We start from the raw sequence: 26,287 nt of genomic DNA, 5'->3' as shown, positions 1-26,287 counted from the left end.
GAGTAAAACAATCCTACCACAAACAAATATCAAGTGCCCTGAGACATCTGAGCCTTCACCACTAATTATGCCTAATATAACTTTTCTAAGACTAGAAGAAGAGAGCTGTGATTACACTTGCTGAGTGTCAGTGATGACAGCTGAAATACCTTTTTCTACACCATAACCAAGGTGTCCAGTATTCAAATCATAACCATTTTAAAAGGAAGGAGACAGAGTATTGTCCCCTTTACACTTGAGGAAGAGAAAATGTGAAGAAAAATTGTTTTCATTTGATTGCTAGTACAAGTGGAAAGTAAATTCACCATTCAGCATGAATTCCTACTTTGTTTTCATTCATCATCTGGCTGAAAGGAGAATGAGAACTGATAAATAATGACACTGAGAAGACTTTTAACCAAGAGACAAGTCTTGCTGATTTATAGAATACATTTGTATATTTAGAGTTGTCCAGAGGTGTTCTAATAATGCCCCAGTGCCCCTCAAGAAGTGACAGGGAAGGATGGAAGGACATTCAAAATCAGGATTTGCATTTGTGTGACTGCAAGAAGGTCAGAGCAGTATGTGCTGTTGAGCCCACTCACCAGCTCTATTGCAGATGTTCCATGATGGTAATCTGTATGGGGTGGTAGAAGTATAGAACACACTGACATCCTGAGGTGCCAAGAACTCCACAAATTTGGCATTTTTAAAATAGCCCCTCTTGCAGCGGAGAATAGAAGCAGCTTGATCAGAGATGTATAAAATTTTCCCAGTTATCAAAGAAACAGCAACAGCAAACATATCCTAAAAACAAAAATCTCAAATTATTTAGACTGTTTGAAACATTCTTAAGTACTTCTGAGAAAAACATTTAATGTATAAAAATATAAGTATGTTCATAATGAGAATTAAAGAAATTTAATTTTATTACAGATGTTGAACACAATGAATCTGCTCATCAAGTAAAAACAGAATAGTTTTTAATTATGCAGTAAGAATAATACACTACTATTTACTGAGTCACAAGCCCTACATATCATTATCTACAGTTCTGTGATGCAGAATGAATTTACAAATTAAGAATTAATGACCTTCCAGCTATATAACTTCACGTTTTCCCTGTGCTTGTTACAGTCATGATTTACATGTATGAAATTCAGGTGTTTTTGAAAGGCTGTTTGTGTTAGCTGCTCCATCCACAAAAAGTGAAAAAAGGGCTCTAAACCACTTGGTAAAAACTAATGAGTACACAGGTGGGAAGAAGTCCCACACACTTGTATTGCTTCTCTTCCTGCCACAGAGGAGCTCCCTTCGTCACAACCCTGAGTGCTGCATTCACAAACACTGCACAGGAACTGAAGAGCTGCCAGCACAACACTGCTTTCACAAACAGATATTCACATTAACTGAACAATGTTTATGCTATTTGGCTGAATTTCTCAGTTGTACTCTACACTTCCTATTTATTTCACCTTGTGGGCAGCCTTTACTATTCACAGATTCAACAAACCCCACCAACTTCAAACTATGGAACATCCCCCACCATGCTCTTGTTTTAGAAAGTTCAGACTTCATATATTCAAAAGGAAAAAAATAGTAGAAGGTAGCCTAATGCATTTAGATGCCATTATTTTTTGAAGACTCCATAACTTATTGCTGAAATACTAGTAAAATGGAAATAAATATAACTTAAAAATCATTCAGGTTATCATTTCACTGCTAGAACTCCAGTGATGGTCCTAGCTGTTCTTGTCTCTATGAGAACACAGCATCAGTGCACCCCACAGAAAGCCTGTACCAGTTGCAAAGACCAGGCAAACCCCACAGAAAAGGACACAGTGATTCCAATACTTTTGTCACTCTTCAGTCACACTAACACAAAACTGGTGAAACATCAAATAACCCCTAGTTAGAAGAAGAAGCTGAAGTGATTCACTGTGTGCCTCGACCAAAATTGGAAAAAGTTAACTCTCCAACTTTTGCAATTGCACTGAAATGAAACCTAATGATGTGTCTCAGTGTTTGTATCCCATGGACACAGAGATGTGTCACACCACCACCTCCAGGCACAAGGTGCCATTCAGAGATCAGGGAGGTCAAGCTTCTTATTTCCCACCTAACCAACAGAAACAAGTTTGTAAAGTCTGAAAAGGCTCAGAGTTTCTTAACGTCCCCTTAGGGGCAAAAGGCAGTTTCTTCAGCTTTGTGGCCTAGCTACCAACCCTTCCCTTGTAAGAAGGAGGCATGCCTGAGAATTCCAGTTCCAGGAAACATTTTCAATACAGACTGAGACTCAGGGCACCACACTCACCGCATTTTTCATGATGTATTCTGAGGTTATAGTCTCCACTTCTTCCACTGTGTAAGATGATACATTGAGACCAGCAGGTTGGGATTCATTAATCATCAACAACTGGTAATATTCCTCATTGGCTACATGGGAACAACAAACAGTTTATAACCAAGATTATCAATAAACACCCAGCCCAGAAGCAGTAAATGGCAAAAATATTTTTTGGCATAAATGCAGAAGTTGTGAAGTTGGCAGTTGGGAAATCTAGGCACTACTCCAAAAACATCATTTTCCCTGGTAGAGCTTCCTCATCAGTAACTCAAACAAAAGTACATATCTTAATCTACCCATATATGAATGGTCACATATTGTAGCCTGACAGTTCAAACAGTATGAAACTGTAAATTGTTTTCAAATCAATTTTCTAACTCAACCAAACAGCAGTAAAACATCAAACCTCTAGAGAGCTGCTTCAAGTCCCAAAGGAACAAGAGTTAACAAAGCCAACAAATCGGAACAACATGAAAGTGTCTGGTGAGGAAGGTTTTCAGCCACAGTACAGTTCTCTTTGTAGAACTAGGTTTATCTAAACTCCTATTTTGAAAGTTTCACTTTAGCCAGGTTGCCATTATCTAGGCAGTATCACACTTTATTACCTTTAACTTGTTTAATGCTTTTAAGGGCATATTTCAACGTCGTTAGGACACTGGATTTGCCTTTGACTCTCTTCTCAGAAGGAAGGTGAGCTTTCAGCTCCTGCAGTGTTTTCAGCAATTCCTTTTGTGTTTTGGCTTTAGTGGACTGCTCACTACTGTAAGATGAAAACAAAAAACACAGTATCACTTGAATGCTCGATGTGACACATCATCCTCAGAGAAGCCCAAACATACTCTGGCACTTGTCACCCACATCAATTTCTATCACTAGCCTCATTAACTGTGCCAGTACTCACTCAGTATCAGGTTCCAGAACTTAAGGAAATTCCTCCATGACCATTTAAAATGAAAGATTTACCATCACCTGGAATGTAATTGTTAAATGGACTCTGTATGTGCAACAGTACATATGCCCAAGCACCACAGCATTTCTTTTTTTTTTCCTTTGCCACAGTCCCCCTCCTCCCTTTTTAGTGGTATTTTCCTCAGCTCCTTTCAAAATCAAACTCAGAAATGTTCATGGACTTCAAAGGAGAGAAGCAGGAGGTCCATTCAACTCTTCACCTCCTGTTCAAGCAGGTTCCCTTAAGAAAGGTCCCTGAAAAGGGAATGGCAGTGGGAGAGCATCAAGTTAACAAATCAAATGGAGAAATCCTTTGAATGGTGTATCCCATCTAAGCATAGCAACACATTAAATAAGATGAGGAAACTGACTAAATTTGTAAGGAAAAGAATCAGAGGAGGCTGGAGACAGAAGCTGCATTCACAGGTCTCAGGTGCATGTTCAGAAGAGCTGTCTCAGTGGAGAAGGACAAACTACAGAGACTATCATTGCCAATATCACAAAGTTATCACCTTCCTTTCCAGTTCCTGGGGTCTCTCCCCATTACTGAGAGGTGCTGGTATAGTCACAAAGGAAGAGAAAAGGAGGTCAGGGAAGTGAGGGAGAGGGTAGCAAAGATGGATGGCAGATGGGTAGGAAGGAGTTAAAACAATAAATCACCTTGTCTTTTGCATTGGAAATTTTAAAAGCTGATCACTCACAATGATCAAGAGGATTATAGAGCTGCTCTTACATCTTCCTGAATTTTTTTTTCCCTTCCAAAGGAAGGCCTTCTCTTAACACCTGACTGTCATGGCTGGCAATCTGCAAGAAGTTACTCTGGGCACTGCTGTGGAAACAACAGTCCTGGCAACTGCACTGCCTGACTGAAGTGGCCAGAAAAGCAGCTTCAGCTGCCAAGTAACTTTCAAGAGGATTTGTGAACATTTTTCTGAGAAGTTTTAAGAGCTTGAAAAGGCAGATAAATCATCTGACAGGTGTTGGGTGTATTTCACCAAAAATGCTTTGTCACAAAGCTGTACTAGAGAACACACATTGTTCTTGCTTCCATCACAGAGCATTGTGAGACATGCAGCATTCATTTACTCACTGGTCATTTTGTACCAAGAAATAATGGCAAGGGATCAAACAAAAGACTGTAGTACTCCCTTGGGAAACATGATGTTCATGCTGTGTATTAAAATCACGTGTACAACGTGGCTTGACAGCTTGGACTGCTGCAATCAAATAGGGCTTTGTAAACAGAGTTTCATAGAAGAACCCTTCATGCTGGCAGTAGTGAAAAAGAGAGAGGAAAGATTATGAAATAACTGAGCATACTACTGGTTTGTACTCTCAGAGTAAAGACTGCTTCATGAGAGTGGTCAGATTCTTCTGCAAGAAAAAAAACCCATTCCAAATTAGCCCACAGCAGCAGCAAATACAGAGGATGGACATTCTTGCTAAGTAAGTTACACAACTCCAGAATGTTTTTCCAGAGAGCAGGAACATCAGGCACAGCAGGCAGTCACAGGGAAGGTGTGAGTTGCAGAGGACAGAATAAGCGAGTTTAGAAAGATAGGAGCTTTTCATTTTGCTTTTTGTGGACAGCAAATTGGAAAGGTACCTACAGATATTAAACTAGAGTTGTTGGGTGGCACTGATACTGAATGCAAACCCCAGTAGTGTGAATCAAAGATCAAGCCTACAAAGGTAAGTAGCTTGTCAGACTACTTCAGTCTTCTCTTTGAAGATCATTCTCTAGATATCTTCAGTCTCCCTTTCCCAAATGATCAGATTTTGCTCTGTAACCCTCTAGCACAGTGCCTGATGGCTGGAGAGAACACACTACCATCTGGATTCCTAATTATTTCTGAGCAGAGAGCTATTAATAAAATTTAAAACTGAAACACCAAAGAAACTGTAGTAACTAAACCCCTCCAAAATTTCACAGTGAAGAAAACTAAATCAATGGGAAACAAAGATTAAGAAATGCCTGTGGTTCACTCTTTCACACTAAGCAACACAAACTCTGGATCACCATTTCCAGTTGAAAATACAGCATGGAACAAATTCTCCAGATGCATGCAAGGCAGACACAGAAAATATGGTGAACACACACCAAATGGTGCATAGGAGTAATTTGAATTTGCCACTTTTCTAGGAACTGCATCAGGTAGAAACACATTCAGGAAGGCAGGTCTTAGATATGGGTCTTGACATCAACATGCTCTAGCTAGGTATCTTTGATATGCTCAGGACCAGGCTTTGATCTCCTCATCTGACTTAAAAAAACAAGTGCAGCAGGGTACTCTGAAGTGTCTGAATATGAGCCTTCAAGCTACCAGGCTCTTCAAGGCTATCAGGGACAAAGCAGAGTTCATACAGAGGGATTCATTCCTGCAGCTGGGGTTTGTGTATCATTTATCCTTACACCCTGGGGCCTTGAATCCCAGCAAATGGAACACAGGAAAGGCAGGTGATAGACCTGCTGGACACCAGGAATAACCCAGCTCAATGGGGAATTTTGATGTCAACACACCACCAAGTTCAGACTAAATTCTGAAGAGCAAAAAAAAATTCGAAGCTACAAAACCCCACTGTAACTAAAGCAATATTCAAAGGGACCCACAATAAACCAAAATTAGAGAGTTAAGGTACCAAATCAAAACAAAGTAATGTGACTTTAAAGGCAACCACACAACTTGCATGGAACAGCAACAAAAAGCTCCAATTTAATCAAGTGGTTAATACGAGATGCTACTGATTATGGACAGGAAGAAATCAAAGACAGGATTTCTTGTGTAGTCATCCTGGTTGAGACAAAACAAAACAAAAAAACTCAAAATATGACATTATTTAGTTTCCAGCATTTAGCAGATTACTAAAAAATATATGCCCATTAATTTACCTGCATCCACTGCTGGACTGATTGTGTTCAGAGTTTGCAATCATCAGACTAAATGCATTTGAGCTTGAACTAAAATAAGGAAAAGAGAAAAAGATTAATATTTGAAAACCTAACAAAAAACTTTTTGTTCATTGTAGCTTTTTATTTTCCTATTAATGACTGGCTACCTCAAAAAAAAAAAAAAAAACAAATCAAACCAAACACCAAAAGAAAAACCAACCCAAAAAACTCCCCAAAAAAACCACAACACAAAAACCCCAAAACCCCAACCCCAAATTTTAAAAGCTTCTGCATGGTGCAACTAAAGCTGTAAGCATTTTCTAAGCAGCACAGAATAGCTTGAGTGGGGAAGAACCCACAAGGATCACTGAGTCCCAACACCCTGCTTCTCACAGGACCACTAGAGAGGTGGTTCTACTCATAGCTTTGCTCTGTCCAGTACACTGCTACTGCAAAGATTAAAATGGCATGGCTGCATCCTCACACACAAGAATTAACTGGAAGGTTTTGACATACAATTACAGAAGTTGGTTTACAAGAAAACAAGGCAAGTTAAACAGTCAGTGATGAGAAGAATGATGCAAATTATGTTGGCAATGCAAACACCAACACCAGAGACCTTTTCTTTAAGAATTATACTACATAATTTACACCACATGAGAGTACAACTAAAGTAGCACACTCAGCTCCCTGCTGAAGAGGCTTCATACCTTAGCTTTTATTCAGAAATATTGATTCAAATGTAAAAAGGGGCACAAATAGAAGTGAAATATATTTAATGACAGCTACTACCTCTTATGACAGTCTGAAGATTCCATGAGCATTGCTGAATCCTTCCCATTTTCATCAGATTCATGACCATGAGAATCATGCCCACTTGAATAGTTTTCATTTGTGTCATTCCCACTGGAGTCATTCCCACTGGAGTCATTTCCACTGGAGCCACTGCTCATTTCAATATCTTCCTGAAGAACTTCATGAGAGTGTTCAGGTTTTGCTTGAATTTCTGAGTCTTCAGCAATCATCTGGCTGTGGTCAGTGGGAAGTCCAGAATAGTCACTCATCTTGAGCTGCTCTTTTAAGGAGAAGGATGGAGAAAGGTTTCCACTGATGCCAGGCTGCTGCTCAGGGTTCTGCTCCTCAGTGCTAGAGGAGAACCCCCAGAACTTGACAGAGTCCGTGGGACACTCATCAGAAACACTGCCAAGACCAAGAGCAAATCAAGCCATATTCAGAATTTTCCCTCTGTATAAACTCTGTTTGGAAGTACAGATGCACAAATCTGAGGAGGAAGGGAAGGAAGAAAAAAAAATTATTTTCTTGTTTGCCTTGCTGACAAACTGGAATTTGCACTGATTGAAGAAAGTAAAAAACTACATGCATGGTTAATATATTCAGCATTTGAATGATAAAATGTTTCAGATAAATTGAAAAAATCTCACAATATTTTATCATGAAAATGTATTTACTTTTTAGTAAAAACCCACACATAAGAAAGTTGAATGGAAACAGGAAAAACTCCTGAAAAGTTCACATATTCCCTTGTTTTCTTACTTAATACTTGTCAGTATTGCTGCCTAGATTTGGATAACAGCTATTATGATTTTCAGTGAAACCATTCCAAATGCCTTTCAGTTTACCTTTATAAAGGAAAAAACCTCTATTTTCAGAGCATCAGAGCATTGCTCATTTGGTTTGGAGGTAATTTGGGTTGGTCTTCTGTTTTACATTGGGGTTTGGTTTTTTAGGATCAGTTGGGAAGGAACAGTACTGTACTCTTCATTTCTTTCTTTATACAAAAGCCATGTAGGTGAGCAGACAGAACACACAGCAGGAACAGGGAGACTGAACACACAAACACACCTAATCACCACCACCAAAAATTCTAAGGCATGAATAGCCCTGAGAAGAATTTTATCTACTAATTACCACTAATTTGGGGGGTATGATAAAAATTGCTTGGAAAAGTAAGGTTAAAACAAAAAACACCCCATTTCACTGCTTTTGACCAAATTCTGATGCACCAGGCTCAAAAATCAGAGTGCATACAGAGGTGAATCAAGGGCAGCCCAATACTGAAGTATTATCAAAAGAGAAGTACTAGAGAACAGTTCAACTTTATTTATCTTTTAAAAAGATTGTATTCAGTCTGACTCACATCCTCATCCATTTCAGCAACTCGGAGACAAAAACAGTATAAAACTATGAACTAAGATTCTTTGCTGAGAATCTCTGTTGCTTTCAAGACAATAGAACCATGTATGTTCCTTCCTCTTTGTTCCTTTAAAATATTCACTATTACAATTATTAACTAATAAACCTTTGACAGGAATAATATAAAAAAAAAAACAACCAAGTTTTGTTAATATTAACTACAGCAGTTTTGTCTTCAACACAAATAAATAAATATTTAGGTATTTAAGAATAAAGACTGTAATGGAAAACATTCACAACAGTAATTTAAAACACACCATGATTCAACTCCCTCCAAAGCAACACCACATGGAAGCTATTTTCTTACCCTTCTAATCGACAGACATTTTACATTTATTTTGCATTTTCCAGAAAACACTACTTGTCTCCTCATTTGGTCAAAATAATATGCAATATATCTGCTTTCATTTATAACAACAGTTTTAAGGACATTCACTTAAGCTATCAGTAATGGTATAAAGATATAAATAATTTTCTTTCCCTACAAGTTTATTCACAAGTGAATTATAGGTGAATAATTATAGGTGTATATAATTCACAAATGAATTATATTATTATAGCTGATAACAGAAAAATGCCTTTAAGTAGAGTAAAATATACTTTTTCCTTCTGCAGGTATTCCCTTCAGGTATTTTAATGCAGATAAAACAGACTCCTGTGATGCTGCTGTACTGAACACTATATCCAGGCACTGAATTAGCCCTCAGGAGCTCTGACAGTTTTTTCCTGGACTAAGGTTAACCACTTGTGTCTTGAGAATTACATAACCAGAGCACGCAATAAAAGAGTATTTACTCTGAGATGAAACTGCAGGATTATGTCACAATGGCACATTCCCTGGTGGCCAATGATTAACTGGGTCAGATAGTTCATCTCTGATCTAATCTCAGCACCACTAGGAGCTGACACTTGCCTTCCCCTCTGGGGACCCTGAGTGAAGCTCTGTGAGCCCAGGGCTGCAGGGGCACAGCTGAGCTCAGCCAGCCTGGCTGGGTGTGACAGGGACCAAAGGCAGCCCTGGGAGCCAGCATGGGACGTGGCACAGGAACTCCAGCATGCACAAACCTCCTGGCACTGCACAGGGAGGAGTGCTCTAGAAACGTGTCAGAGTAAGCTCTTTTCTGACCCAGAGACTGGGCAACTGAGAGGCATTTTAAACACTTTTATTCCATTTTCAGTCTCATGTGAAGGGTGAGACAATACAGATGTTATAATTCATGCCATCACAATCAGAAGCCAACTATTTCTTAATTACAATACACTGTTAGTGTTTCTTGGCCTATCAGCTTTAGTCACACTATGCTGTAAATGTCTTAAAGCCAATCATCTAAAATTACTTCTCATGAGTCTTACTGCAAGGCATCTTTGATAGGTCTATTTGTGAAAAATGTGTATTTTATGATTGGCTTTTTGCCAATATTAAAATGAATATGTGTTGTGTTAGAAAGTTATGCTGTATTAATTCTCTTAAGTAGAGTGTTAAATATAGTTTTAGTTTATAACAATGTTAAAATAGAAACTATGCTATGTAGGATACTTTTTTTAAAGAAAGGACTCGCACTGAGAGAGCAGCCACAGGACACCTCAATCTTTCAGAGAAAGAATTTATTGCTCCATTATCAGAAGAAATGAACTTCCTGCCTCGCTCAGCCCTGAAGATGCCATCAGGATTCAGAGGAAGAAGCTGACCCTGCCCAGAGAGAATCCTGTCCTTGAATGGAATTTATGCACCATGTATGAGGTGTATGAATATGCAACAGGCTGTTGTTTTTAAGGGTTAATCCTCTGTTAACGTGGGGCCTTTTTCGGGCTTATTTTGCCCAGAAAAGGTACCCAGACTGTCTATAACTCTTTGTTTCTGTTGTCTCATATTGTCCTAATCCAAATTGTCCAAATTTTTATTACTCTAATTGTATTACTAATTTTATAACCATTTCATTACTATTAAACTTTTAAAAATTTAAAAACAAGTGATTGGCGTTTTTCACATATTTCTCTAAAGTATTTAGTCTTATTTGTAAGGTCATCTTGTAGGACTCTGTACAAGTTCATTTTGCACATCAATGTGTTGATCTGTTTGCACCCAGGGGATGCTCTTCACACTGCTGGGTAAATCAGAGCACATCTGCTTAAGTAACTGCAGCCACTCTCCAAAGCCATTTCCCACTGCCATTTATCCTGTTACTTCTCAGAGGACAGCCAGGTTGTAAAGCCCTATGGAGAGTTCCATGAGTGAAGGTAATTAACCCCATCACAATTCAAATGAAGCTCTAAGAAAAAAGGCACTCACAGCATCACCTTAAAGGAGGCCTGAGGTGCACAAATGTAAGGCAAGATCTACAATTTCTCATCCTATTGGCTGTACCCAACTTTGGAGTTTCTTCCCATTTTCCTGACAAAATGCCACTTAGAAAGAGCTTTAGATATATGAGAAAAAATACAGCTATAATCAAAACACTGCTGTATCTGTTAGGAAATTATGTTTGTTTTAGAGATAGGGGAAAAGAGCTCTCACAAAATAAAAAACTAAAAAAACCCCCAACTTTGGGCTGCTATATTTACTCCTATAAAGAAAACTATGTAAATCACTACTGATAGGTTTATAAGCATGAATTACCAAGGACAAACTCTCAGAATAGCCCTAAATTCTCTGAAGGTAATTAGCCCAATATAGCAGTAATGCAGTAAAATTGTGCTGTTTATAGAAGAGCAATGATTGTGCCACAGCTTTCCTACTCTGATGTAAATATTTTGTGTTTTAGTCTTTAGGTACAAGAAACCTCTTCTCCTGAATTCTGATGCCAGAGAGGATTACATGTGCTGTAGCATTTCCAGCCAGGAAAATTGTTCACAAATAATTTTCTGACACAATCTTTCCTTGGAAAATTATTTTGCCAAAGTATTTTCTGAAATCTTTGGAAGTCTAAGAGGCAATGAAAATGTGCCACAGCTAGCATGTAGAGTCTTACAGTTTGAAATTCTGAGTTGTTAAACCACTGGTGAGTAATTTTTTCCATCTCCAAATATCATCTACTGTCTCATCTCCTCCCTTCTTTCCATGACACCCAGGCTAGCTTCTGCCAGGTAACTGTAGGAAACCTCAGCAGTGTTTCCTTAGGTGGGAAAGAACTGTTTCCAAAGTAAAAAAATAAATCTCTATGCTATCCAATAACTTTTGAGGAATTTACTGTTAACTCCTGAAACAAGAATTGACTGATTCAATGACAGTCAAGCTTTCAGGGTTTTAAAAAACACTTTCATTTTCAGCAATGAGTACAAATTAAGAGAGTCACCAACATAAAAGAAATAGATACTGACCCTTAGGAGATAGAGATACTATGTGAATATTTTTCCTCTTGATACCTGGCAGAAATTTGTGTCAAGAAGCAATTCAGTGGTGTTACTTCTGGTTCTAACTAACAAAACTTCTGCAGCTCTGTCCACACCTAATAACTACATTATAGTGACTACAACTTGGATCACAAAGACAATCAAACCAGGGAAAAAAAAGAAAACAACCAACAAAAAGAATATTTGAGTAATGGAGAAAACACAAGTTTGTCATCTTTAAAGGTATGCTTCAAAAAGAACAAGCCCAGCTTGAGCTGGAATGGTTTTCTTAGGCAAGACTGGAAGATTAACGTCACTGAAAGTCAGTCTTGCACAAAATTTCTCCAGTTTCAAAATCTCCAAAGCCTCAGTGCCAGAGGCACATACCAGAGTAAGGAATACAGGATGAATAAAGAGGAAGGAACAAGAAAATTATGATGATAAACTTGCAAGAGCTTCTGAAGGAAGGGAAGCCTTTCTAAAATAAGACTTCACCTCTTTGGGAGAATGTTGGTGCTTTTTTAATTTATAATGTGATGTTAATACATGCCCTAACTTTGGAGACATTTTCTTAGAAGAGATAGGAGTAACTGTGGAAAAAAGCTCAGGCTGGCAATAACCCTCCACCATGCTCTGCAATTTAGATAAGAAGTGATGCAGCTGGCCAGACTCCATTCTGAGCAGAGCAAGGCCTTTAAGTGGAACATCTGCATGCAGACACCAGCACTGTGCAAACACTTCAGGAGCACAGACGGTCAGACAGCACAAAGAGATTAATTATCTTTGAAACTAATCTCAGGGAAAATGACATAATAAATTGCACATATTCATCCCACTCATATGCTTGAATAAATGCCCAATCACTAACCAAACAACACTGGAAGGCAAAAGCCTGCATGTTTTCCCAGTCTGAGGTTCTCGTTACCAGTTTGAGCAAGGTAATTACATCCCATACCAAGTTCAGTAAGCATCTCAACATGGAAACACAAAGAGCTCTTTTAGGTTTGATATCAAAAGAAGCCAGGTTTTTCTTTATTTTCTGCTCCACCTTCTAAACTTTTAAGGATGTCTATTTTGACTCCATAAATAAAAACTTTTTAAAAATTAAACTGGCACCAGCTAACCTTATTTTACAGCAAATGGCTCACAAAAACCCATTCTGTTGCCCCTGGCAAAGACTAGAGCTCTCTAAGATCCTGATGCAGTGTGTGAAAGGCACCATAATTCCACTGAGCACTAAGGACAAATGCAGGCATTGATTTGCCAGGTTAGATATGCAGTGAAGGTCTCCTGGTTATTCATTACCTACAGTTGCTCTTTTATTCTGCAGTGAAACAAAGGCAACAGCCTCAACTTGAACATCACCAAAAAACCACCCCAAAAGGGTGGACAAATGCTGAAAGAAGTAATTGAGCTTGTTTTTGAAAAACACCCTTAAGAAGGATTGTAGAACACCAAGGAGGCAGATTTCTTCTGAAACAGTAACTTTAAACCCAAAAATCTTGCTTCTTGGTTCTAATCAGAGAACATTTTCCAGATTTCTTTTCACACAAAAACTATCACGTTTAATACTGGTATATAAAGGAAGATAACTGGTATATAAAGGAAACTAACAATCCAGAGCCGAAGTTACCCAATTTTGGATAATTTTGTATACTCACTCAAAAACTGAGTAACAGGCAAACATCTCATTATTTGAGTCTGAATTCCAACTACCATTAACTTATTCCCAATATTCCCAAAAAAGCAAGAGGCACACTACATTTTATGCCTATAGACATGTGAATATTCAGGTACTCTTAACTGTACTAGAACCTATGGGAGACATTCCTAACAGGATTAAATTTTACTCAAGATCTTATCAACAAGAAGGGCTTCCAAATGTCTTCTGGATTTTTGCTTTGCAAAATGATAGAAGTTCTCTTATTTAGATGACAAATAACTAGCAAGGGTTTAGCCAGATCATGCAATTCTAGATATGATTGAAAATTAACATCTACAATGAATGCATTCTCTCTGTGCAATTAGACAATAATTAAATGCTTGGGAGTCGAAAAACGTTAAGAGAAAATGTTGGAAAACAAGCAATAATCCAAGAAGTGACTTGTTCAACTGTGCAACTTCAACATTGAGAGGTTTGTTTTCCTGGCAAGAACAATTAACAGAATACCTTCAGTAGGACTTTTCTTGGAAGGGGGGAAAGAAAAGATGGCAATATTCTCAGATTATAGGAAACAATAACAAAGATGGCTCAGTAATTTTTTGCAAGATTTTTTCAGTTAAAAAAAGAAAGGGAACTTTTTTTACTAGATTACTTAACTCACTCCAAGCAATCATGAACAAGTTTTGCTCCTTTTTTAAACAAGCAATGAGATGTCAATGTCAATAAAATTATCAACATCTAGTATACCGCAAAGGCTCCCATAAAATCTGAATTTCACAATATTCATTTCACAATTTTTTCATCAGGATTCTCCTTTCAGCTCAAGAAAAACCTGAACACAAGACCCTTATCTGCCTCATAAGGGTCATCCTCATTAACCACTGCTTTCAGCTGCCACTTTACAAAGGGAACTGATCAGGACACAGCCTTCTCCCAGAACCATCTGAGTGCCACCCTGAATTTATAGCAGCACCTACACAGGAAGAAGTCACCATCAGATCAGGGCCCTGGCACCCACAGTGAGGATGCTTCCAACCAGATTGTTTCCTTGCTGAAGAAACTCAAACTTAAATTTAAGAGTAAGTATGGTTTAAGGCTAAAAAATGTTTTAGCTTCAAATAAGGTAACTCCCCATTTATACCCCAAATACTGTTCTGAATGAGTACATATACGTGACTGAAGCCCCAGTTCAAAGATAAACACAGAACAAGGTATTTTCTGCATAAGCTCTAGAGGAGTAGGAGGGGAAGCATCTTTCTACTAGCATGAATCATAATAATTATGTGTGTTTCTTACCTGTTTTTTCTACGAAAAGGTGGCAAAAGTGTTTATCAAGCTCCCTCCCAGCTAGCATCAAAAGCATGAGGTGCCTAGGTCCAGAGTCTCCCACATGCATTTAATTCTTGTCTCATCCTCTTCTACTGGAAATCTTTGACCATTACAGAGTCCGGACACCTCTATAACTATAAAATATAAAAGAAATACCTGGGCCCCCCAACAGTGTCCTCTTCAAACAGATACCAGAGATGCTCACAGCTATGTCACTCCTATGCAGATAAATGTTGGTTAAACATGAAACTGTCATACAGCAGAGGAAGAAGACACAAATTTGCATTTTAAACACATTGCTCTGAAATAAGGTCCTAAAGAGTTTTAAAGTAATAGCATGTTCTGCACTAGATAAAATAACCCCTAGGATTCACAATCAGAGTGGTATCACACTGTGTACAGTCTGCATGGGCTGACAAAGCCACTGGGAACACAGGGCTGGCCTCCCCAGCAGGGCACAGAGCCAATGCCTGTTGTGGTCTGGTCAGCAGGAGCTCCAAGTGCTCAGCAAGTTTGGCTGCAATATCATTTTATGGCTCTCTTTCACAGTAGGATTGGTAAGTGCATTAAAGATTTTACCAGGCAGTTATAAACTTTCAGTTCACACTGAAATGACTGAGATCAAAAGAGCCTTCTGGAGGTACCTTGTGCAGCTCCCTGTTCAGGCAGAGTCACCTAGGAGCAGGCTGCTCAGAACCATCCACAGATGACTCCTGGCTATCTCCAAAAATGGATATTCCATTGTCTCTCTGGGAAATCTGTTCCAGTGCTCACTCCCTCTCACAGTAAAAAACTGTTTATTTATGGTCAGAAGTCTGTACTAACAAACTCCATTAACATTACTATTCCTCCTAATAAAAAGTTTCTCAAGAGAGACACTGGAAATTTAAATGAAAAAACAAAAAAAAACTGAAAGTTCATCGAGGAAATCTAGGAAACTAAGTCTGTTGGTGCATGCCAGTGCCATGTGGCACAAATAAATGGTAGAATAAAAATCAGAACTTCAGAAGACCAACATTTGTGTGGCAGACAGTTACATCATTCTAAGTGCTTCATCTGAATACGCAGAGGAAATGTTTGAACAGTGTTCAAATCCCAAGCTAAGCACTCTGGAAGACAGCCCATGCTAGCATGCCTTAATTTAACATGCTGCAAACTGTTACAACTGGTGAAAGTATACTTGTGTTGGCCAGACTAAAGGAAGAATTTATTCACAACATTCTGTCCTGCCTGACATGGTGAAGCCAGTACAAGTTCTACAATACTCATATTATGATAGAAATCTGTATGACCTGGTTATTTACATGTTTTGCTTCTGTTTTTATAATAAACTGATAATACAGGATTTAAATTAATGGCTTTATCTCTGACCACAAGAAGCATTAAAAATTGCTGCAGCCAGAACTACTTGCAGATTTCACAGTTTTTAGCCTGAGCATTGAAAATGTGGAATGTCTTTCAGCACCAGTTAAATCCTTGTTTAAAGGCAGCTCTTGCAATTCCTTTACACTAACTCAACTCCCTGTAAAATTTCAATTAAAAAAACTTAAAAAGGTTTACAAAAGTCTAAGTTTGAAGATATACTCACAGTGGCAGCATGTACCATTTTAATTATGTATTATATTGGTTTCATGTATTTAACACATTTTAAAAGACATTAAAACATCAAGAAAGAATAATCCTTGTAAACTACAAAAAATTCTCATGATAAGCCTTTCTGCAATTTAATGGAAAGTAAGACAAACCTACACCAACAGGATTTTATCTGAAACAAAATGCCTGGTTTGAAAGACTTGTATTGAAACAGTCTGAACAGAATTAGAGGCAGCCAATTTTACCTGTTTTCTCTTATTTTTCAGAGGAAATGTACAGGTGATTGAGTATGCCCAAGTCCCAAAACACTAAAGGAGTTCATCTACAGTTGGCATTCCCAGTAAAGTGTTTTCCACAGAGGAAGTCTAATCTGTTCAGTTTCCAAGGAAGACAGAACTTGAGACATTTCCTCATTTCCTTCCACACTGACGTATCTCTATTCTATGCACAGAAGACTTCAGATACTAGAAAGGAGTGAAAACCATGGTGCAGGAACACACCTGTGATATGGGAGGCAAACCAAGCTGAACCAGGTTCCCTTTCTGCAGAGAACTGAAGTCACACCTGCAGCATTGAAAAGAGTCAGCTGTTAGAACCTATCTAGATCACATTTTCCAGCCATAGAAAAATAGGATTGTTTGGGGTTTTTTTCTCAATCATTTAGACTGAACAGACATTGTAGTGTTAATCCTCAAATTCTCAGTTACAATTCCATCTGTACTGCAATATTACAGTACAATCCAGATCATCTGTCTTTCCTGTCTAGGGCCAGTACTGTGGCATCATCAGATCACATTTAATGAAAGCACATTATAAATTTTCTTCACATCATAGATTATATTCCTCCACCTTTAATTATATTTCCTTCACATCATAGATTACATTCCTCCTCCTTTAATTAAATTTCCTTTTTTTGCTCCAATAACAATCAACTTTTCTTTATTTTCAACGCAGAGCATAACTGACCAAAAAATACTGTTGGAAGCTATGATTTCCTTTTTTAAATTCGAGTTTAGGAGCCTAATATTTTCCCTTTTCTTCCTGAGCTATCATCCTGATTATCTAATAGCAGGTACTTGGTTTTCTGGACCCCAAAATTTTCCTCATAATTGGAAGTTCCTTACCACCTTGCAAGAGCAATCCAAAAAATGCAAGCTATTGATAAACACCTGCACAAACAATGCAGATGCAGCACTTGATACTGACACTACGCTAAATTCCAGTTTCATAAAGATTTAGAGAAGCCACAGCACTTCCATGTACTTCATAATTTGTGCAACAGGTCTTTGGAAATGTAAAGCCCTGAAAATATCTATTTTTGGGCATTCTGACACTACATTTCAAAGGAAGTACACAAAAGAGCAATAAAACCACAGAGAAACCTCCCACCCTCCCAAGTTCAGAGTCATTAAGAAAGAACTGATATCATCAATCACTTTCTTGGGTACAGCATCAAACTCACCTCAATGAACATACTAATCATGGTCTTTCCAAATCTCAAAGTGTCATCAATATATTCCTATTTCAAAAAGAAAAAAGAAAATCAGGTTTTGTAAGCAAGATAAAATTTTTTTATAAAAGATAAATCAAAGCCATTTCATAATGCAACAGAAGTCAAATCATGCAAAATACGTCTTCCACAGGTGAAGAACAATTATAAAAACTACAAATACAAGATGAGAGGAAATGCAACCAAATTTACTGATAAAAGTATTTATTACTGTAACTTAACTTCTAAATTGGTTCCTTGAGCAATGTCCAGAATAATTACCCACTTAAGTCTGTTCCCTTTATAAATGTAAGAAGCCACCCCAAATTCTCATTTCTGCCAGACGAGAAACAAAGCTCATTTTACCCTTTCAGGTAAGTATTCCTTGTGCTGTTAAACCCACCACCTGTGCTCAAGACTCCCCAGTGAATCTGATCATCCCCTGAACAAACAGAAACTGTCTCTCAAATTTGTTCTTTCACCTTGAATAAGAGACTTGGCCCAGAGCCAAGCGTAATTGCCAACAAGTTGGGTGTTTGTTATTAAAAAAAAAAAAAGAAAGAGGAAGCCTGTGGTGAGACATCTTCTAAAGACACTAAACACCATCTCCTTCACATGCCCTATGCTGATTTCTAGACATCCTTCCTTCCAGCTTCCAGTCTTAAAAAAAGGTGCCTTCTTAAAGGTACATAAAATTATTTGTACGCAGTGTGAAATTTAAAAAACACCTTATTTTCTTTGTAACCAGAAAATGCCACTGTCTTCCCTAGTGGAACTGGAGAGACAATTAAGCACAACATCAATAATCAGAACTCTAAATTTGCATGTCAACTCTTGCTCCTTTTGAAAAAAAAAAGAGAGAAAAATTATACATTTGAGGTTGCCAAGTGCTGTCACAGAAAAGAGAGAAAAATTATAACATCCCACCATGCAGTGATATATTTCACCTTTATTCTACGTGAAATTAGATTTAAAAGTATCTCAATACCCTACATCAACTTTAGTATTTGTTGACATCCCCATTAAGCAGTATATTTGTATATCTACTACTCCTCTCCTTTAAAAAAAAGACATTTTCACCATATTTACTGTAGCTCCAGGCTAATGCTGCTCTTCAGACATTGCTGTGGTTCACAGCCTGTTCAAAATTTCAGCCAGAATCAAAGTCCACTTCTGGAAGATGCTGTGCCAAATAAATTCTTGTCCCCATCACATCAATAATCCACTCCAAAAAGTGCAGCAACCTAACAAACACCATGTACTTGTCCTAGTAGTTGGATGTATTAATACTGAAATAAGAGCTCAAGTCACAGGAGAACCATGGCAGAGATGGAACTGAAATCAAGTAAGTGCTTTTATACACTGAAGATCTTTGTACAATTAAAGAAACTAAGCAGAAACATAAAAGTACATGTAATAAGGTCAAGCACAAAAACTGTACTAAGATACAAAAGCTGCAAGGAATAAGGAGGATAGGAAGCGAAACCAAGAAAAAAGACAAGTACTAGACATCCTCACCACTTCATCTTGTCTCCCTAAGCTTCAGTTACAATCAATTGCAGGTGTTATTTAACAAAGAATTGCCTCTGTTTCAGGACAAGATGTTAGAAAGGCAATGTAGCTTTGGTTCTACTCTTTAAAAGTCAGTTCAGCTTTAAAAAAAAAAAAGCCATCTATACAAGGAAATCTCTGCCCATCTCTAACTATTCTACCTATAAGAAAAATCAAGTGTTAAGAATTCCATGGTATGCTCAAAAACAGGTGGAAGCAAAACTAAAGTCTTTCCCAGACATTTTGGCACACAGATGAAGTTTCTTTCCCACCACCAAATCCTGTCAGGATCAACACTGGTACTGCTTGTACTGAACTTCTGCAGCCTGCTCACACCATCTGCAGAATCTCCTCATCCTCTTGCCCCAAGAAATGCTTTCTGTGTATTTCCACTCATGTACACAGCATGTTGAGTCACTACCCCTTCAGCATCCTCAATAAAATTTTCCTTCCTATTGGGAGAAAATTAGGGAAAAATGAAAAGCATATTCCATGCTTGTATATGTTGAGGACGGTAAATTTAGCCTCACTTCTGATTGTGTTCTACAAGCAAAGTTGCCTAAATCAGACTACCAAAAAACATCAGAGAACTTATATGGCACCTCTAGGAGTACTACACACTATTTCAGCAGCAGATCCCCAGCAGGTGAGAACATCTGTACAAAATCTTCTTGACTTGACAAAAGCTTTCACACACACAAATTCTCCTAACGTCCCTTTCATGTGAAGATAAGCAGGAGAACCGTGAACTCCAGAACACTGCCTGGGCAGCTGGCTGAACCTCAGTGTACTGCTGCTGTCCCTTGGGAACTCCTCACGAGGGACAGGACCAAGGAAGAGGATTCCTTAAGTTATAAATGAGAAGCTTGACTAGGCCAATATTCAAGCAGCAATCAATTTATTAATTAATATGGTAAAGTATGAGCAACACAGCGCTGGGTACAGTGGGGGAAATTTTCCCTCCAACTGCACAGTAATACTTGGGGCTTACAGGTATTTATAGGGGTACTCATAAGCTTTCTCAGCAGTCTGTATTCCCAATTTTTACTCATCAGCAGTTTCTATTCCCAATTTTTACGATACAAATTCTATACACTGTTGTGATTTAGTTTTTCTCAGGATGTACATCCCAAAAGGAGTATCCCAGGTGGTGGTGGTCTGGTTTCTGAAAGAAGAAAGGAGTAGTCCATCTGGTGAGGTCCAATCTCCAGATGTGGGTCCACCTTTTTATTGCAAGGACTATAAATTTCATAACAGAGATGTCCAGCTTCCCTTGGTTGAAACTATTAATAATTGAGCTGATGCCCATCTTCCCTTCTCAAGCTTCATGTTTCCTTTTTATATATTCTAAAGCTATAGTTTTAAAAGATCCTTACTACAAGCAATACTCTAAAATTATACTTCAAAAGGTTATTATTGCAAAACTCTTTAAGGCTTAACTACAAGCAGAAAGTTCCTGTCAAAAAGCAACATCCTTAAAGCTTTAATTCAAATGCTCCTACATCAACTTAAGACTCATACAGGTTAATTGCAAACTAAGGATAGGTTCAAAGGCCTTCTTCCATGCTTTACTTTTCTCAGTTATTATTAGAATTCATCTTTATAACTGTCCCATGGTCGGTTTCCACACATATTACAATCACAAATACACACGCTGCCTGTGTGTACCTGACACGAAACACAGCTCTGTATTTCACACGCACAGGTGCAGGAGCAGCGCAGCCATTCAGACCCCGTGTGCACGGGAAGGTGAGCGGGGCAGGGGCAGGGGCAGGGGGCAGGGGGCAGAGGGCAGGGGGCAGGGGGCAGGCTGCCCGAGCGTGCCTGCCGATGTGCTAAGCCACTTCGGGAGCCGCATCCCGGCGCGGCCACCCCGGCAGGCGGGGTCCCATGTGCTCGCTGCCTGCCTACTACACACGGCGGCTGTGCTGCCTCCCGGCAGCGCCACAGAGCGGGCTCAGCGGCACTGCAGACACTTCCACTCGCTTTATAGACAGTCCAATCCCACCCTTCTCCTTCTGCTCTTCTTTGCCACACTATTTCACAAAAGCAGCCTGGGGCTGCAAGAAATCCCAGCAAGAGATAGCAGAACTACCACCCTCTGAACTGTGGTTTTGACTCTACCTTCTCTTTCCCCACGTCCTTTAAACACACTTCGCAGAGAGGTCTAAAAAGAAACACCCTTATCCCCTCACAAACAAAGCTCCAAGTGTCAGAAGGCAGAGCTCTGCAAGCAAAGGCAATGTAGCTTTGGTTCTACCTTGAACAAGTCAGTTCTACTTAAAAACAGCCTTCTTTGCTAACCACCACCAACCAACAATATTCCAGTCTGACCCCACAGCAGGGGTTAAGTTTAAGGCAGCAGTTCAAGCAGGAAAGCAGACACTTTTTACAGGGAACAAAAAACAGCAGCAGCGTTTCTTTCAAGACCAACGCTTTTCGCATGCAACTTCATCCATAACCAAAGCACAAGTAAAAGCCCTTTAGAGTAATACAACAGTATCACAAAGAATAATAATTGACTCCTTTGCTGTTCAGTGTTTGACAAGCTAAGTTAACACAACGAATATTAGAGCAGTTTAAAACTTGCACTACAGGGATATAACAATGTAGAATGCACTAAGACAATCCAGTTAAAAATCCCAATAATCCACCATCCTTATAGAGGAATTCTAGGCCATGCAATCAAAACTGGAGACAAAAATTCCTTTTCAGAAACACCTGATTATCTAGTAATTATGATGTGGTAATGCTATGAGTATAATACAGTGTCTACAGGACACTCATGCCAGCTATTACACAAGGCCTTGCTAAGAACATGACGTTCCTTTTAACATAGGCCAACCATAGCAACCCTATGGAAAACACTACAGTTGATCTAGACTAGTGATAATTTACTTGTTCTACTGGCTACCAGTAATCTTCTTGCTTTTAAACCACAACAAATATACCTCATCCCATGGTAACTTGCTCATTTCCTTATTCTTCACAGGGCGAAAAAAAGATTTTTTTTTTTTTAATGCAGTAAAGCATATTCTAATACTGTAAAGATGTTAGAGAAATAAGGGTGTGGCAAGAACCCAGGAAAAAGAAAACTGTTTATCAGTCTGTATCTAAGCCAAACACTTCCTGGTCATAATAAACGTCTGAAGTAGAAGAAGAATCCAGAACTCTACTGCCAATCACTTTCCCCACTTCATTCTATCTTCATACTTTGAGACTAAACTCCATCAACATCTCAGTTTACTAGAAAAGCTTATTACTGCAAGAGCATGTTGTTCATGGAGAGGCTCAACTTTATCAAGTAAACTGTGTTGTTACATACTTTAATCTTACGACTAGAGGAAGAAAAAGAGAAGGTATTATGCCAAGAATATGCTGCTTCTTTAATGCCTCTCTGTGGAAATCCAAAATGAGTGACAGTAAATTGTAAAAATAAAAATTACTGGGATTTTCACCGACAGAATTTGTTTGCTAAAACAAATATAGGAAGTCTATACAAGTCCCACCAACGGACAAATAAACAAAAACTCCAGCTAAACCATGCAATCTTTGAATTATAAATGAAACAAAAAAACTTGCCACATCTGAAAAAGTGCACAAAAGCCAAAAACCTGCTCTCCATGCCTTTGCCTTCTGAACTACATCAAGCCAAACCACTTCTTCATGGGACAGACCTTCCTCTTTCACTGTGGTGTTTGACATTTGTGACACCCATCTACAGTATCTTCCTTCCACCTTGAAATAAACACTCGAAATGGCCAAAACCTCACCAAAACATGAAAGTTTTGGTAGACTTTTTTTCTTCTATTCCAGGCCAAAGGCCATCTCTTTTCCTCTATGTGTTACTAGCGAGGTGAGCAACGCGCCCAGTCCAGAATCAGGACTCCACACCTCAGGACAGCATCATCATCACAAGACTACCATCTAGCTTTGCATGGAGCAAGGACACAGTCCAGTCCTTCAGTGAAACTTCCTCACTTTGCAGAAATAATGCAAATTTCAGAGACAAAGGCAAAACAGAAAGGTCATAAAAGCACTCAAACACGTACAAGCATAAGCAAGAAGGAACTTGATGCTATAGTGCAACAATGTGGGCACTCTCTCTAACACCAATCAAACTGTGGCTGAAACAATACTGGCAACTTGGAAGGTTTTCTCACCATACTAATACGGTTTTTACTCTACTTCTGACTTGACAGATACTGTTACCACTAGAATCATTAGGGAATTTCCACTTCTTTCCCTTTACTCGTGAAAGCTATTCAATCTCAGATGCCCAAGACAATAAATCTCAAAGTCTTGCATTTGGAAAAGAAAGATGTGAGCTTACAAGGAAGACAGAGAAAGACTTCTTATCGGGGCTTATGGTGACAGGATGAAAGGCAGTGGTTTGAAACTGCAAGAGGGTAGATTTAGATTGGACATATGGATGAAACAGTTGGACTTAAGGCTCTCAGAGGTCTTTTGTATACTCAATGATTCTGTTTCTTTGATCCGAATCAATGCACTGTCTCAGCCAAGTTACTTTTTCACTGGAATACACTTGCAAAGCACTGTAGTTTCCCAAGTACCCGAGACCTCATACCAACCTCCTGAGAGGCCTTCTTAAGCTGCCATGGTACACGGAGAAATGCTGTCCCTTTATGAAATGCTTACCCTATTACGAAAAGTCAAATGTAAAGCGTCAGCTTGACTGTTACCATGCTGCTCACCTATTTGCATGAAACTGTACTTACATAAAGCGTTTTGTAATCATGCGTGTAATACTATGCACCTAATGTGAACAGCAGCACAACCACACCGTCTCAAGGAACAGACTGTCCTTACAACTACAGGCACCACAAAAAACAAATGGACAGCACCTGTTGCCTACTCTACCTGTAGCTCACTTATCTCAGCGGCACTGAGATTCTATTACTTGCTGCCACATAGTTCCTCCCGTGGAGCAGCCCTCCCGGCCGGTGGGACCCAGATGGGTCCCCTCGCGGTGCCGCTCAGCGCCCCGGGACACGCGTGCTCTCCGCCGGTTCCCCCCGCTCCGCACCCCCTCGCACCGACGTGGCCGCAGCCCGCGGCCGGCAGAGCGGAGCCCCGCCGGGGATCCGGGTCCGGCCCCGCCGCCGTCGGTACCCGCCTCCTCCTCCCCCGCTCCGGGCCAGGGCCAGCGCCCCCTCTGAGTCCCTGCCCGGCCCCAGGCGGCCGTCCCCCGGAGAGCCCAGCTGCCGTCCCGGCCCCGCTGGGGGTGTCTGTGACCCTACTCCCGGACGCTCTCCCCGTCCAAGGCGGGCGGGGGCCGTGCCGCGCTCAGCCCCGCACCCCGCCCCGGGGAGCGACTCACAGCCGGCCGCCGCTTCCCTCGCTGCGGTTTCACAGGGAGCGGGGGGGGGGGGCGTGTCACAGCCGCCCTTCGGAGGGAGCCCCGCGCGCCCCCTCCCCGGCAGGCCGGGGCCGGCAGCGGGACGGACCCCGCGGCACAGGAGCGACCCGCGCGCGCATCGTCCCGACAACGAGAGCCCCGGCGCGAGGGTTACGTAACCTCGGCCCGGCGGGCGGGGGAGGCGAGAGAGCCCCTGTGCCCCCCGCGGCCGCCGCTCGCCGGCCCCTCCCGTCGCTCCCCACGGGTCCCCCAGCCCCTTCGGGTCGCGGGGAGCGCGCCCAGCGAGCCCCCACTCACCACGCGCGGCGCGTCCCACCGGCCCCGCGCCTCCCGGCTCGGGCTTCATACGGGCAGAAACGTGACCGGCCGCCGCGCGCCCGCCCCGCCCGCGCTCCCATTGGCCGCAGCCGCGTGACGCCAGCGGGACGCGCTGGCGGGGGCGGGGCGCGCGCAGCTGCCATTGGCCGCGCGAGCCGCCGCTCACTTTACATAAGCCTCACGTGTGGCACCATGTTTCCACCGACAGCCGCGGCCGCCTCCCGAGCCTGCCCCGCCGCCGGCCCGCCCCTCCCCTCCCCCGCGCCGCCGCCACCGAGGCGCACTCACCGCCGGCCCCCGCGCCGCCTCCTGCCGAAGCCGCGGGAGCTCCGCTCGCCTCCACCCGCGCCCCCCGCCCGCCGCCACCGCCGCTACTGGACCGCCGGGCCGGGGAAGATGGATTGGGGGGCAGCGGTCACGTGACCCACCAGGGAGAGCGGCTCCGCCCCCGCCCGCGCGGAGCCGCGCGTGATGTGTCGTGCGCGCGCGCGGCAGAGGCCGTTGGCGGCCGGGGTGCGCGCGCCGGGCCTGGCCCGGGCCCCTCTGCGCAGCTGGGCCCGGCCTGAGGGCCCGGCCTGAGGGCCCCGCCAGCGCACCGCGCTCCCGGACAGCGCCTGGGCCCGCGCAGGCCGCGCCGCAGCCCCCGGGAGTCACCCTGCCGCCGCCGCTCGGCTCGCTTACATAAGGCAGCGGCGCCCGCATCCCGTTTCCTGGTGCTGCCGCCCGCGCTGGGTGCACGCCCTGAAGTTTCCAAAGTGCCCCCGCGTATTGTTCAGGAGGCGCCGGGTCACAAAGCAAAGGGCGGCTCAGAGAGCGTAGGGCTGCAGCTTTCTCCCGCACCGGCCGGCAGCATCAGTCTGAGTAACTACAACAACGGTTAAACTAAGAATTTCCGAGCTCTCAAACGTTCTGTTCTCCTCAACAGTATTTCCGCCTAGTAACACGTTACCATACGATTGCTTTCAATTCTGACTGTTTAAGGAAGTTTTTCGTATTTATTAAAAGAATATTTCCCCCTTGTGTTCAAGGACAATATTCAGAGACCATTGGCATTTCCCATCTCACAGTAAGGAAGAATTTAATGAATTCTTGTATGTTGGTCACACAGGTTTCTGCTCAGGCCCCTGCACCATCCATCCTACACTGGCCAGAGGACCTGAGCAGCTCGGTGAGATAACCCAATAACCCACTGCTGAACACCTGGGCCTGCTCCAGCCGCCACATCTTCCAAGGCTAGGGAGAGCAACCAGTAGCTG

The 26,287-nt window shown here is 41.3% G+C and overlaps 1 protein-coding gene across 11 annotated transcripts in view; it reads right to left on the bottom strand.

The window, feature by feature from the left end:
- PER2 (period circadian regulator 2) overlaps positions 1–25,337 on the bottom strand; it is a 47,953-nt gene extending 22,616 nt beyond the window's left edge. The window contains exons 1-9 of one of the 11 annotated variants that reach the window (XM_059854924.1): positions 25,320–25,337; positions 17,756–17,812; positions 16,794–16,857; positions 14,668–14,828; positions 6,957–7,446; positions 6,165–6,233; positions 2,932–3,086; positions 2,294–2,415; positions 585–786 (exon numbers count right to left, since the gene is read on the bottom strand). In XM_059854924.1, the coding sequence (XP_059710907.1) occupies positions 585–786; positions 2,294–2,415; positions 2,932–3,086; positions 6,165–6,233; positions 6,957–7,228 (820 nt within the window). In that variant the 5' untranslated portion in view covers positions 7,229–7,446; positions 14,668–14,828; positions 16,794–16,857; positions 17,756–17,812; positions 25,320–25,337. Of the gene's footprint in view, positions 1–584; positions 787–2,293; positions 2,416–2,931; positions 3,087–6,164; positions 6,234–6,956; positions 7,447–14,667; positions 16,858–17,755; positions 17,813–24,674; positions 24,694–25,010; positions 25,137–25,319 lie in introns of those variants that run through there. The other 10 variants (XM_059854925.1, XM_059854922.1, XM_059854928.1 and 7 more) reach the window with 10 other exon arrangements.
- Between the last annotated feature and the right edge of the window lie 950 nt (positions 25,338–26,287).

Source organism: Haemorhous mexicanus, chromosome 10, assembly GCF_027477595.1.
Source record: "Haemorhous mexicanus isolate bHaeMex1 chromosome 10, bHaeMex1.pri, whole genome shotgun sequence".
In the NCBI taxonomy this organism is placed as follows: domain Eukaryota; kingdom Metazoa; phylum Chordata; class Aves; order Passeriformes; family Fringillidae; genus Haemorhous; species Haemorhous mexicanus.
The sequence above is the reverse complement of the archived record's forward strand: the minus strand, read 5'-3'. Positions and strand labels throughout refer to the sequence as shown.